Source organism: Penicillium manginii, assembly GCF_028828005.1.
Source record: "Penicillium manginii strain IBT 31320 chromosome Unknown utg000007l:1.0-2284322.0:1.0-2285126.0, whole genome shotgun sequence".
Classification (NCBI taxonomy): Eukaryota; Fungi; Ascomycota; class Eurotiomycetes; order Eurotiales; family Aspergillaceae; genus Penicillium; species Penicillium manginii.
Window position 1 is genome coordinate 1,422,946 of NW_026643108.1, and position 14,389 is coordinate 1,437,334.

Below are 14,389 nucleotides of genomic sequence, written 5' to 3' on the forward strand. Positions count from 1 at the left end.
GGTCGTTTTCGGCCGAGACTAACTAACTATTGGGTGGCCAAGCATTCCGGCTAATGGGAGCTCACCCTTCTGCCCCGCAACACTTAAATCCAAGTCTCACACACGGCAAGGGCTCAGACGCTCCCCATGATGGAATTTGCTACGCACCATCCTGTGTCCACTTAGTTTCCCTAGAGATTGGTATGGGTACTGCCTTACGCAAGTCGAGGCCGATGGCAGAGACAATTGTTCTACGAAAACGTAATCTATCTAGTAGACCTGGCTACGACCCTCCGCATGGGTCCCTACCCCAGAACCTCGAACCTCCCCTCTTGAGGGGAGGTTCCAACCTTCCGACCCTCAACCTACCCTGAGGATCGTTGAGGTTCAGTATGCGGACCCTCGGCGACCCTCAACGACCCGCATTTGCATAAATTTTCGACGCCTTACCTCTTTCGGTTGGATAAAATTGATGATTCATCTATGTTTTTTATAGCTGTTCCGTCAATTTGTAGATATTTTACTGAATACTCCATCAATATAGCGAATTATAAATAAATATTCATGTAAAAGTAAACCGTAGACATGGTCACCCACAGATTACAAGTAATATTTGATGATATCGATATAGGGGGTGGTCAGTGGCGGTTGTCGACAAAAATGCATGTAAAGTTGTAAATATATATATTGCAGATAGTGTAACCTATGTGTATCTTCATTTGTAGAACCACTGTTTTTTAAGAAAGCTATAAAAACGTGGTTCAAATAACCTCATTTTTACATCATTTGAGCTGTTATATCTTCTTCTATTACTTTTTCTTCAAGAATTCAGGACAAATAATCTAAATATGTTGTAAATCCGGTTCAAAGATTGCAATTATTGGACTTGGTCGTTCTGATCAAGACTTTTTCTCAACTTGAGGGTCTCTTTTGAGGGTCGATGCGGGTAGTGAGGGTCCCCTTGAGGGTCGCTGCGGGTAAGCGAGGGTCTATTTGAGGTTCATTGAGGTTCGTTTATTATGCTAGCCAATCAGATCTAGCTATGTGGAAACAAAAGATGATAGATCAATTCTAGCATATAGAACAGGGATGAACGGATGCCCCAAGAATCTTGCGTATCTTTTTCTACAAATTAAACAGTAAGTTCCTCACTCTCTTCTTCCTCAGTCATAGTACTATCTTCTAGTTACTAAATCTGTCATGTCGCAGCTCTCCGATGTCTACGCATCATCTAGCTTCGATGGGGTGCAATTAGACACGCTACAATACCTTGTTCCTAACGATTCCCTATCCCAACGCGAAAGCCAGAGTCAACTACTATCCGAAAGTCAGTTTGGATCAGTTCCAGACCTTCCAGACCTTCCAACCCATCGATCGCGCGTGGCACCTCAGGCCCCAGACACTCTTACACGAATCAAACCAGACCGTATCAACGAGTACGTTGTCTTTACAACTACAATGACCGCAGAATTTATTCAGTGGTGGCTTGAAACCGACTTTGGTAAGAAGAAGCGGATCAACTGGGATGTGAACCGTCGTGCAGAGTGCTGGAAAGGGTTTCAACAAGTTGCAAATACCAAAGATGGGAAGCCAGGCGTTATATGCAAACGGTGCCGTACAATTCTTGAGCACCCAACTACCAACCATACTGGAACCTCATCGATGCAGAAACATCTCGATGGGCTAAGGTGCCGACAGCGAATACCGAAGAAGGGTAATATCCAGCAACTACTTAGTGACGCGGTATATTTGAACCAGCCTATATTTAATATCAATACTAATACTATTTTCACTATTATTTAGGCTGAGAGAAGACCAGCGCCTACCTTTACCCAGCAAATATGGGAGCAGAAGATCCTAAACCTGATCACTGTATCGCATTTACCCTTCCTATTTGTCGAACATCAAGAATTCCACGACCTCCTTTCCTACGCACGGCTAGCACCCACACTACCAAGTGTTCCATCAAGAAAGGTGATTCGTGAGCGCCTTCAGGATTTTGTTATAGAACATCAACAGGAGACACTACAACGGCTTCCATCTAGTGCAAGAATGTCGATTGCGCTTGACTGTTGGACTTCTCCATTCCAGCAAGCATTCATAGCTATCACAGGATACTTCCTAGACCAGGAATGGGAGTATCGCGAGGTTCTCCTTGGGTTTGAGCCAATATCTGGATCTCATACTGGAGTGAACCTCGGTAGGGTTGTTCTCCAGATCCTAGAGAAGCACCAGATCGCTGACCGTATACTGGCGGTGACAACTGATAATGCGTCTAATAATAAGACACTTATCGCAGCGGTGAATGATTCGACTAAGACGCTACAGCAAGAGACAGATTCTACAATTGTCCAAGTGCCCTGCCTTGCGCATGTTATTCAATTGAGTCTAACTGATTTACTTGGTAAAATTAAGGCCGCCCCGAAGAATAACAACACCGAGACGGAATGGTCTGAAGATCGTGTACATTCACTTCGTGCACGCCAGCAGAAACATGAGATCGCCGATACTCTAAATAAGGTAAGCTTAAAGCTTCTATTTACGAATCATAATCCAATAACGATAATAATCCTTATAGGTTCGCGGCCTTGCAGTTTATATCAACGGAAGCCCTCAACGCAAAGAAGCCTTCTTGAATCTTCAATCTAATAATGCTGGGATAAGGCTTCTCCCAATCCAGGATGTCCGTACACGATGGAATTCGACATTTCTGATGCTTCGGCGGGCGAAAAGACTTCATGACATATTCGACAAGTACTGCAAGGACTACACCCAAACCCATTTTGCATTGAGTATTGAGGGGTGGCGGCAGATTGACTATCTACTTTGTATTCTCCAGCCCTTTTTTACGCTTACTACGCTAGTTTGTCGTACTAAAGACTCGAGTATCCACCTTATCTTTAGGATTTATAACAAGCTTTTTGATCATCTTGAAAGATCAATTCGTCAGCTTCGTCGAAAGAAAGTTCACTGGAAACAGCTGATGCTTTCCTCCCTTGAGGCTGCGAAGGAGAAACTGAAGAAATACTACGGCGAGACAGATGATATCGAAGGTAATCTTTATGCAATTGGGACGATCTTAGCGCCATCAAGTAAGATGGAGTTCTTTTCAACAGGTGATTGGGACCTAGATCCTGAGATAGGAAAGGACTATAGAAAAGAATACCGCAAGAGTCTTCAGTCTCTTTTCGAGAGATATAGCCAACGTGTACCATCAGATATGATACAGCCTAATAGCCAGTTATTAATAACTGAATCGGAGCTAGAGAGGGCCCTTGACGGTGATTCTTCACCACGATCAATTGCTCCACAGTACGACGAGCTCACCAAATATCTCCAGAGTGGTAAGTAAATAAGCCTATGTGATGAATCATATAACTAACCTCACCTGATTAGATACTATTAAAGGATCTGTTCGGATCTTCTGGAAAGATCATCAGAGAGAGTTCCCTGTTCTTGCAAGCATTGCCCGTGATATCATGTCAATTCCAGCAACTGGTGCCGGAGTTGAGCGTCTGTTTAACTCTGCTCGGGATGTATGCCACTACCGCCGGGGGTCGTTGAATCCAGAGACTATTCGTGATATTATGTTGTACATGTGTACAACAAAATTTGATATTGAGGAGGAGCAGCGGCTGATTCTCCAAGAGTATCTCTTAGACCATGAGATAGCAGCTTCGGCAGAAGCACTTGATGTCCAGACACATACCTTCGAGGCTATCAGTGATGACGAGGAGGAGGATATTGAGTTGCGTCTTGATACACCGGCTGCTGTATCAATTATGCAAACAACCCCAAACGTACCGCCACTCTCAGCGGTTGCCGCTGGAAAGCGGCCTGCGGTCACTTCTGGTGATGAGGAAGATTCTGATGCCGATGGATTTGTGAACCCGGAGGAGAACCTATTATTATCCTTCCCTAATACGCAGCATCGTGTATCAGGTAGGATACGGAAGAAGTCGAGACTACTGGATGGGTATATAGTTTGACTCTTGGCTTGTTAGAACTATGACTAGACACTATGCTATAGATGTAATGTAAACCATTCAAAAATTAAACCCCTATTCGAGGATGAACCTATGGATGCAATAAGGAGTGTATCCTCCTGTAAGGCTATACAATGATGAAGTTTTTAGTTTACAATTACAATGAAATACAGCTTGTTTCTACATAATTTATGCAATTGACGCCCAGTCACGTCTTTTACCTGTTTGTTATGTTTGACGACCCTCAGGGTCCCCGCGGGTAACCCTCATGAGGGTCGGCCTGGGTACGACCCTCCCCGCGGGTCCAGGTCTCGGACCCTGACCCTCCGCATGGGGAGGTGAGGGTCAGGGTCGTGGAGGGTACCCGCGGGTTCTAGCCAGGTCTAACTATCTAGTACCTCACTCACTATTCAAGAAACTCTTTAGTGAGATGTGGGCTGTGCGAATCAGTCCCAAGCTGCACCATAGCTTGTATCTGCTTGATATTTTGTAGGTGTGATGTATTTTGTCTGATATACGAGGTCGATACCAATACTGAAAGAACATGAAACATTCTGTGTTTGGGCTAGTAATGTAGCTGCAAGGGTCACCTGAAGCCTAGTTTTGAGCTGTAAGAAGAAAACCAAACTGTTCATGTTTGCCGATAGAAGACCTTCTATTTGAAAGGGAACCATACATTGATGAAGAATCAAATTACTACAGTGCAATATATATGATATGTTCTATTCGGGATTGTTGCGGAGAGCCCCCCCCCTTGCGTCGGGTCCACGATATTCCGTGCTTATAATCGCACACAGATATTGCTCGTATATCCTCTCCTTCGAAAGGAACATTGCCGTTTCGAAGGAGAGTTGGGCTTTCTTCGCAGGGGGAGCTATTTGAGAAATATCACAAGACAACGATCTTAGAATTTCGCCGTGTTTCGCAAACATGGCAAATCACATTTCTGTGAAACTTCTAAATGAGTCGTGCCATCGACAAGTGTAAATATTTCTATTACGACAAAAGACGTATGGCTCCGTGCATGAAACAAGGTTTCTCAATGTGATAGTAAGGAAGGTCGATGTTTTCCAAAGCCGACATGACATTTCCGTGGAATGCATTCGCTGTCCGTTTTCGATGTCAAGCTTCCAGCCCGGTGCATGGTCTAAGGAGTGAAAGTGTTTATTCTAGCACAAGATACTGGACAGTAATTGCAGTGGCTGCATTATACTTGCCTGGCTTGATTGAGCTCTTTAGCGGGCACTGTCCTCAAACGAAACTCGTTTTCTTTTCCGCTGCGCATCCAAAGATGGTTTTAAGACACGCAACTGCCTTTTTCATGTCTTCTATCTCCGTTCTGAGGCTTTCGATCTCAGAAGCAAGTTTCCTCTTGAGCAGGCGCTTCGTTGCCTTGCTTTCTAATTCTCTATATATTTCTGTCAGTGTTGCTCTGGACTTCAATTAGACATCTCCGGTACACTCACTTCAATCGATCGTCAGTGCTAGCATAATTTGTTAGTAAAGAACGCAAATTACAGGGCATAGAGGTAGGAATATCAACTAACAGTTCGATGACAGGACTTGCATTTCTATGCCGCCCAAACGATAAGTTGTCAACCGCCTTTCTCTTTTTCCATGACTTAGATTAAGTATCGCGTCCGCCGCTGTTTCCAGATTCACCACCCCTGTCAGCTCGTTTACCATCTCTTTTCGTCTTTTTCACGGTGGACGATTTATGTCGGCGTGTGATCGCATCTTCCTGACAAGTACTTTCCTCTGTCGAACTTTCGTCTTCCAGCGCCTTGGTCAATCGAGCCCGATATTCGCTGAATCGGGGAGCAGATGATTCAGAGACACGTTCTGTCATCTTCAAGGCTGTAACGACGAAAAAAAGCTTGAAAATAAGACTGGGAGGCTTTTGGAAGAATGAAGTGTTTGCTTTTCTCCTGGAAAAGTACCGAGTTGTTATACACTGAGTTATTTAAGTTAGTTTCGGACTTTTTTCAAGCGAGCCATGGAAGTATCATATTACTCATATTTTTCGCCGGAAATGTTCACCGCAGAAAAGATGGATGGGGTGGAGCGTTCAGGCAGTCATCTATAGTAGAGCCAAGGCATTACTCAACGTTTATCGCCAGACAAATGGTGGGGTTGTAAGCATCGCCAAAGTTTAGAGCATACATGCACAAAGCTACTGTACATTGGAAAAGTCTACAAACACAAGTTTGAGGGTATGGTCACCCGATGTACCAGAGGCAGGTCATTCTTTCGAACTTGTCAGCCAAGTTGGGGTTGTTTCACCTTTATCAACAACGTTGAGGCATTTTATTTGTCAGGCCTAGACCCAGGAGAGCCAAGGGTCCAGGTGGGGCGTGCCACTCCACCCGCTCTCCACCCCTAACGCTTGAAATTTCTTATTTCAACGTTGATAGACGGCCTCAACGGCCAGCGAAAATACGACCGCCCGGCGCGAATTTCGAGTGGAAATCTCTGGGTCCGGCAAAATGTACGCAAGTGGTCGCTACCGAAGGACGTATCCGAAATGACATAAAAGACGCTCTTTTCCCGTCGAAAAGAAAAGCAGGACTTTCCTCCTCACACTCCCGGGCAGTCGGGTTTTCTTCGCAGGATAAGATCTGCGATATCAAGTGTTCTTCGCAGGATAAGCTCTGCGTTACCAAGTGTGCTTCGCAGGATAAGCTCTGCGATATCAAGTGTTCTTCGCAGGATAAGCTCTGCGTTACCAAGTGTTCTTCGCAGGATAAGCTCTGCGTTACCAAGTGTGCTTCGCAGGATAAGCTCTGCGTTACCAAGTGTTCTTCGCAGGATAAGCTCTGCGTTACCAAGTGTTCTTCGCAGGATAAGCTCTGCGTTACCAAGTGTGCTTCGCAGGATAAGCTCTGCGATATCAAGTGTGCCTCGCGGGATGGGCTCCGCGTCAACAAGTGTGCCTCGCAGGGGGACGCTGCGTTACCAAGGGAGACCCGCAGGAGAGTGCTGCGTCAACAAGTTCTCCCTCACAGTGATGAGCCCTGTGTTGTATAAATGTGCTCCGTGGGGACCTCCGCGACATCAAGAGCCTCCGCAGGGGGACGCTGCGATACCAAGTTCTCCGCAGGAGACCGCTGCGACACCAAGTTCTCCGCAGGAGAGTGCTGCGTCAACAAGTTCTCCCTCACAGACGATGAGCCCTGTGATTGTAAAAACGTGCTCCCTCGCAGCCAATGAGCCCTGTCGTTGTAAAAATGTGCTCCCTCACAGCCCATGAGCCCTGTGACTGTAAAAACGTGCTCCCTCGCAGCAATGAGCCCTGCGTTGTAAACATGTGCTCCGTAGGGACGCCTGCGTTGCCAAGAACCTCCGCAGGAGACCGCTGCGACACCAAGTTCTCCCTCACAGCCCTGAGCCCTGTGATTGTATAATCTTGAGCTTCCATGCAGCCTTGAGCCCTGCGTTATCAAATTTGTGCTTGTTAGGCGACCCGTGGCGCCGCGGTCCTCGTCCTGATCCTCTGGCAATTGCAGGCACCTCTCCGTGGTGTCAGAGACTAGTATTCGCGGAATTACTCGAAGAAGCCAAGACCTGCTCCAAAGAATCGATAGAATCAAGAATCCAACAAAATATGGTGTAAAATGACTTCAGTATTGTAGGTAGATGCCGCCGTACATGACTGGTTCGAAAAATGCACTTTGTAGCGCTCAATCATGCCCTGAGCTTCAAGAATGGACATTCTCCACCACTTAGTGTGAATTGGAGCGTCGAGTCATGGCTGATAGCGGGGTGGCCAGTTGGGGTGGCGGCTGAAATTCAAGTGGTCTCTATTGGTTTGAGTATTTGTCCCTGCTGGCTGGAGTGGCAGCAGAATTCGTCCGAATGAAGGGAGATACGGATTCTCGACGGTGGGTGGGTGGTGTGTCGTTGTATCGATGGTGTTGACGGTTTTGACGGTCTTAATGGTGAGGGTATACTGATGGTGAAGGCTGGAGGTGAGTAAAGGTTGAGAATTGGTGATGATGGTGATGGGGACATGACCAGTGAATCGTGAATCAACATGTTCAGTGCGGGTGACTCCCGGGCGGTGAAGTGGCGGCCAACGGTTAACATCCAACCCCGTCATAGTGGGGATCTTTATTCTCTCACAAATGCAAAAGTTGAAAAACAGTGCGAGATGATACTTTCTAGAAATTAGATTCGATATGGTAATACATATTCCGCAGTCTTCTGTATGACAATCTCCCGGCTCAAGCTTCACCGTCTGCTCTTTGTCGGTATTCTGTATCTGAGGTGGTGTTACCCTATGCTGAATTGGAACCTGCAAGATATATGTTACCAGACTAGTGCTATCATATACATAACCAGAAGCAAAATCAGCAAAGGTCCATTAGGGTACTGTATGTACCAGGGATAGAAGCCTCATTCTTCCAAACATATATCAGATATCATTTTGTCTCGACCTGATCAAATGAAAGGCACTTCTGGAGCTCGAAACGCTGATCTTGCCGGATGTGTGGCGAAGAACGGGAGGTATGATTATTTGGAACGTAGTCGCTATGATGAACCAAAATCAGTGCCGGTGCCCTTCTTCCTGCGTGGTCTAGTGGAATTTCACATTTGCTTTCCGAACGACGCGGGTTCGATTTACGCTTGTGTTTTCCGAATCATTTCCCGAGTATTCGCTCTGCGGATTCATTTTTACCTTTTGCTCATTTCATGGCGAAGCCACTTTTACGGAGTCGACTGGCCTTCCCGCCAAAGTCAGCAACCGGCGTTATGGAAATTGATGGTCATCGAGGACCTGCCGCAACAGACACATGCTACGGGGGGGGCAAAGGCCGAGTGCACTTGCGCGTCGCGTCGTGCCACACCCACACTGAGAGTAACATCAGTGGCTACGTCCGATGTCAGTGAGCACGTCTCCTTCACCATATATCACAAACCAAACCGACCTGCATCTTTCAAATAACCATTGGACCATTGTGGCCGCCTCGGCAATCTGCTGGCGAGTCCGTGCGAATTGGTGAAAGCGAGGAGGCATTCGGTCGGCTTGCCGCTGCATTGAACATAGCATCAGGGGAAAATCGCCAACGTCATTATAACGGCTCGACGATAGGGCTAGCTGACATCCGAATTATTCTAGTGATGAGAATGTACTTACCAGGATCAATCATGAATAAGTCATGGTAGCAGCTTTACTTGATCGTCTGCATCAGATTACAGGCAAGGCAATTCTTCGTTGGATATATTCAATCTACCACCAATTATCAGCAGCTGGTGCGATATGGTCGCTCGCAACTTACCTTGTTCGCGGCCTAGATGAGGTCCCCTTTAATCAGCTATAATGCACTTTCTTTCTCGATCGAACTCGTCAGAGCGGCTGAATTAGGGCTGTCTTTCACTGCCTCGCTATATCAACATGATTTCTGGTGACCGAGGGTGGTATGAGCTTGCCGTCATGCAGTCTGGCATCAGTATTGACAAGCCAGAGACGAGGTATAAGGCGCCAGCTCGATCCCACGTGCACAATGGCCGGGGATCACCTTTTCCTACGGGAAATGGATGTAGCCGTACCTGCCAATACACGATTCTGGGCAAATATCCAACCATGTCAGGGAAAAGTACCACCAGAAAAGAGATTCATGGTAACTTTGTTGCGACAAACTTTGCCCCGACCTGAAAATGACTGCTCTCAAGGCAATGGAAATGTGGTAGGTCTAAGCCACAGCCTGTCTTAGCGCCTGCGCAGCTGAAACCAGGGGTTGAAATAAATGACCTCGAGACTATTGCCAATAGCTCACTTCAGTTTGCTGATTGATGCTCATCGGGGAAACAATTTTTTTTTTTCTGCGGCCGTCAGGTCTCGGCTTCTCCTCGTTGTCGCAGATGCTCTGATGAATCGTTCGGTTAACAGTGAGGCTGGTTCATGGCTGCCGACAAGTCTTCGGATCGGACGTGGGGCAGGAGGTTCATAGCCGTCAGAATATTACGAGTTACTAATGCATTGACTGTCAACCTTTGTTCGGACAGGGTAATGCTGAAGAGACGAAATGGAAACACTTTGGAATGTTACCGTATGGCTAACCGGAGGGCATCAGGCCTTCCTGAATTGGGCTTGCTTACTGCGCCAGGCGAAGTGGCCGTGTCAGCCACGTCTTCAGGCACAACAAAGATGCAAGCGCAGTGAGATTCAGTGGCTTGGCCCATCTGGTTGTTGCAGCTGGTTTAGTTTCGAGGACGAGGGGGGAACATAGCTCTGTCAGGTCGAGTGTAAATTGAAGCTCGCCCTATGACGAAAAAGAATCATAAGCGGTATTTTCCAAAGAACGGAGAGCTACGAACGGAAAGAGCGTTCGTTTTGAGATTGAAGATGCAATACCGGGTGTTGGGAATGGGTAGGGGCAAAGCACTATCGGGACTTACAAGACATTGAGCGACTCGCGATAGAAAGTTCGCCATCCTACAGAGAGGGTCATCAGCACATGATATTTGCCTTTGAAATTGCTGCAGTCTTTAAACTTACATTGTCACTTATTTCTATCCGCTACAGGGGACTGTATGGAGGATGGCATCTATTTATCATCAATCATCAGTAGGCAGGCAGTTCATTAAGGCAACTTGTAACTCATTGTGCTCGCAGCTTGGACCATTCAGGACCCCGAAAGGTTCTTCAATGGGTGCTTAGCGGAATAGCGGAGGCGGGGCTAATATGGAGCATCTTCCGCGTTAGCATAATTTCAAATGACTGGGCAGCTACACTCACTATTCGAAGACTTAATTATTGAGAAAGATTAGGCTATTGCGATGTAAGAGGTCAACTCATTTCATTGCATGGTTTGGAGGTCAATCGATACCAGAGAGTAGCCGCGGAGACGAATCACGTCCGGTATTCTTTCACCCAGAGTCACTAAGGAATGCTTGCGAACAAATGTTCTGCTGGCGAGGGGCCGGGTATTTATAGCAATTTAGCCAGGCATTCGGTCTGCGTCAATGAGATCATCATTGTGAATTGTGAGGGCTAAAGCTCAAACTACTCTTCAATGATAACTGGCTCAACATTTCATTACTGGTTCGAAGCAGCTCTCAGAGGCATTGCATTTTGCGTCTGGTGATCCGGAACATGCAAAACATTTTCTGGCTGTTCGCTCGTGTAAACAGTCGTGACGATGCCGCAGAAAATAATTGATGACAGTTATCACCATTCACCACCGTCAGTCCGCACTTTATTGCGACGGGCGAGGTGACGAGGTCATGTCTCTCATTTCACTCACCAGTGATGCCCGTTACTCCACGCAACGAACACCTCATCAAAGACAGGCAAACACCATGCCATATTGCGACCCTAGATCCCTATCAGCCAGACCGCAGGATTCTTCATTGCCTAACTCGTATATCAGAGAAAATCCATTACGCCTACACAATATCAAGCAGATACAAGCTATGGTGCAGCGTGGGACTGATTCGCTCAGCCCAAATCTCGGGAAAGAGCTCCTTATATCGTGAGTGATCCACTAGATCGATTATATTTTCGCAGAACAACTCTTCCTGCTATCGACCTCGTCTTTGCGTATCGCAATACTTACATCGATCTCCTAGGAACTAAGTGAACACGAGAAGATGGTTACTGTACTACTACAAGGAAACATCAGCCAATTAGTGTCACCAAAGGCCCACTTGCGCATAATTCTTCAATGAAATGATTGGTTGATAATTGGGATGGTTCTCAGGGGCCTGTGGGTCGTAATTATTGATGCGATCATTGGCTACCATTAATAGAGTGATATTTATGGAGGAATAATTAGCCAATCGGTGCCACGAATGATCCACATGTGCCACGAAGCCTCAGTGGAATTGATTGGTCCAAACTCGGCTATGGGCTCCTGGGAACCTGAACCTGCCATTACACCTACCATAATTGGATAGCCCGTCAGCAATACCCACGTAGAATTCCCGGGAACTAAGTGGATATGTGAAATTGGGTACCGCTGCAAAGAGATATAAGCTAATCAGAGCCATGAATGCCTATAGACGCACAAGGCCTGAGTGAAATAATGGCTAATATCTCACCCTGACTCCCGGGAGCCTGTGGTCGTCGATATCAATGCTATCGTTGGATGCTATGGATACTAATGATATATGCCAAAAAATAATGGGCCAATCGGTGCCGTGAATGACTCGAATGCACTAACACCTTTAGTCTGCCACGTGGAGAAGACTGCTCGGATGAGCAATTTGACTAAATAGAATAGATCTTTATTGTTTAGGGGTATGAATCGTCTTATTAGTTTTTGAGGGAAATATGAGGCTATATATACAACATGGAGCCAAGTTGATTGTAAATCAAATTGATTGTCTGTATAGACACCTCGGAGCTAATTTCGATGGTGCGGCTTGCTTTCTGATCTGCACCGGCCTAATATCATAACAAGTCATATTGCAACCCTATTTATCAACCAGCCCAACCACAGAATTAGAGATGTTCATTCGAGTCTTAGTATCTACCTCAGAATATCATAGTAAGTATATCGGACCTGTCTAAAAGAGGTCAGGCTGATACAAGCTATGATACAGCGTTGTATGTAGTGATCTGTACAGCCTCATCTCACAATATATTCCCTTGTTCTCCCGTCTGATCTTACTGTAGCAATCTTCTTTTCTTACGTTTCTAGAAATTTTGTAGATTGACAGATGGCTTCAGCACAAGAGCTATAGAATTTCTGCTGTGCTCGACCGTGATATTGTAATCATCTGAAGTTATATCCATCCCCTGTATCAAGCTATGGACAGGGAATGGAACAAAGCGGACTGATATTTTAGGATCGCAGCTCTCCACGGGTTGTCTTTTACTAAGCCCCTTAATATAAAATCCTTCTTACGTGGTGTAAATTGAGCTCACACGAAAAAGCTCCAACCAAGCTTCACTGCCGTTTCACTCTCCTTCCTTGTCATTGGAACTAATGATATGGTTGATTCAGCATTGACAATTTGAATTTGCTGATCTTTCGGAATGACCTAATTTGTTTCAACCAATGACATAAAATTGTATTTACGCAATAGACTGGTTGTAAACCGCCCGCATAGTACAAATGATGAGCTGGATCTAACCTATGTCAGATCTCCCATAATGTAAGCTTAAATGGTGTTTAAATTACTTCAAGAGCAATGTCCCATTTTCTTGAAATCGCGCCAAGGATAGCGGCTCCTAGCAATATGAGACCCATGTTTGACAAATGAGTCAAGACAACATGCAGCTTCTTCTGCCCTGTGTGGCACCTTTTACTAATGATAAGCACCATGCCATTTCACTGAGATGATCCAAGAAAAGCAGGAAAGGAGTGATGACATGAATGTGATCTAGCATAAATGCCCCAGTAAATGTAACGAAAACATTTGGCACCATAGAAGCCAAAAGCATATACTCGGCATACGACACGTGCTGATCGCTGTATAATGGATTGCTGAGCTGCTGACAGCCGATGCGGAGAAACCAGGCCAGTACAGTACATATCGATTAAGTAGGAACAAAGTCGCACCATCGGAAATAATTTTCGCAGTATCTATTTGCAGAAGAAAATTGATTATAAGTCAATTTGGCTTTTCTGATATAAATAGCCTCACATATTGCTCCCGAAATAACACTTCTGTGAATTGCAAATGTATATGGTGGACGTCCTCCCTGGGTATTGCCTCGGCGACTGCAAATACGTCAGGTTTGCATCAAAAGAGCCAAAAAGGGAGAAAAATGAAAAGAATACTACAAGTCTCCCACCTGAAATGACGATAAACAAGATGTGAACCAAAGTTCTTATGTAGCCTCTAAATCAATCGCTTTTCTACGGTCATTGTTTGTACTAAACATTCTCAAAATGACTTTCAGCCCAGAACAAAGCTACCGGACGGATATATTTCATCAATAAATGCCCAAACTCATCCAGGTACTAAAAGGACCGAAAAACTAGAGCCTCTGTCCAAGACACTCAATAAATATAGGCAGTAAGTAGGTGTGAAGTCTAGTTTTCTGACAGAAGAGCAGTGGCGATCAAGCGGTTAAGAAAAAAAATGATGACGATATAGAGTGCAGCGACAAATCCATGTGTGAGGAAACTCGATATTGAATACCCTGTGCTTTCAATGGCTTGGTCTTATCATACCTCACAATTAGTTAGCAGTTGGGTCTTGGGATCCGTCAAAATCTGGGACGCAGTTATCGGTCAATGCGCGCGGATATATTGATGACAAAAAATGTCAAACTATTCGCGCCCGTAGATTACAAAAGCTAGTTATTTAGCAGACTAGGGAGCTTGTGGTGATTGGCTTGGAAATCCAATATGGGGAACTAAGATTATAGACCATATAAAATACCTGAGGGTTATATTATAAAGCCAGCTTGTCTAACAATCCTGGTTCTTAACTGTGAGCTTCGCCCCGGCCGGTGGATAAGTGGGCAA

At 45.6% G+C, this 14,389-nt stretch overlaps 3 protein-coding genes across 3 annotated transcripts; 2 read left to right on the forward strand and 1 right to left on the reverse strand.

The window, feature by feature from the left end:
* Window positions 1-1,179: 1,179 nt before the first annotated feature.
* On the forward strand, window positions 1,180-1,782 carry N7533_010440 (zinc finger BED domain-containing protein; the record flags this gene model as incomplete). The annotated part of the gene is made up of 1 exon (XM_057107090.1): window positions 1,180-1,782. The coding sequence occupies one exon, from the start codon at window positions 1,180-1,182 to the stop codon at window positions 1,780-1,782; it is 603 nt and encodes a 200-aa protein (XP_056956307.1).
* A 1,417-nt stretch (window positions 1,783-3,199) lies between these two features.
* N7533_010441 (uncharacterized protein) lies at window positions 3,200-3,968 on the forward strand (the record flags this gene model as incomplete). The annotated part of the gene is made up of 2 exons (XM_057107091.1): window positions 3,200-3,323; window positions 3,796-3,968. The coding sequence occupies 2 exons, from the start codon at window positions 3,200-3,202 to the stop codon at window positions 3,966-3,968; spliced, it is 297 nt and encodes a 98-aa protein (XP_056956308.1).
* Window positions 3,969-5,592: 1,624 nt separating this feature from the next.
* On the reverse strand, window positions 5,593-5,814 carry N7533_010442 (uncharacterized protein; the record flags this gene model as incomplete). Its single annotated transcript, XM_057107092.1, has 1 exon — window positions 5,593-5,814. One exon carries the CDS (start codon window positions 5,812-5,814, stop codon window positions 5,593-5,595), a length of 222 nt encoding a protein of 73 aa, XP_056956309.1.
* Window positions 5,815-14,389: the final 8,575 nt, after the last annotated feature.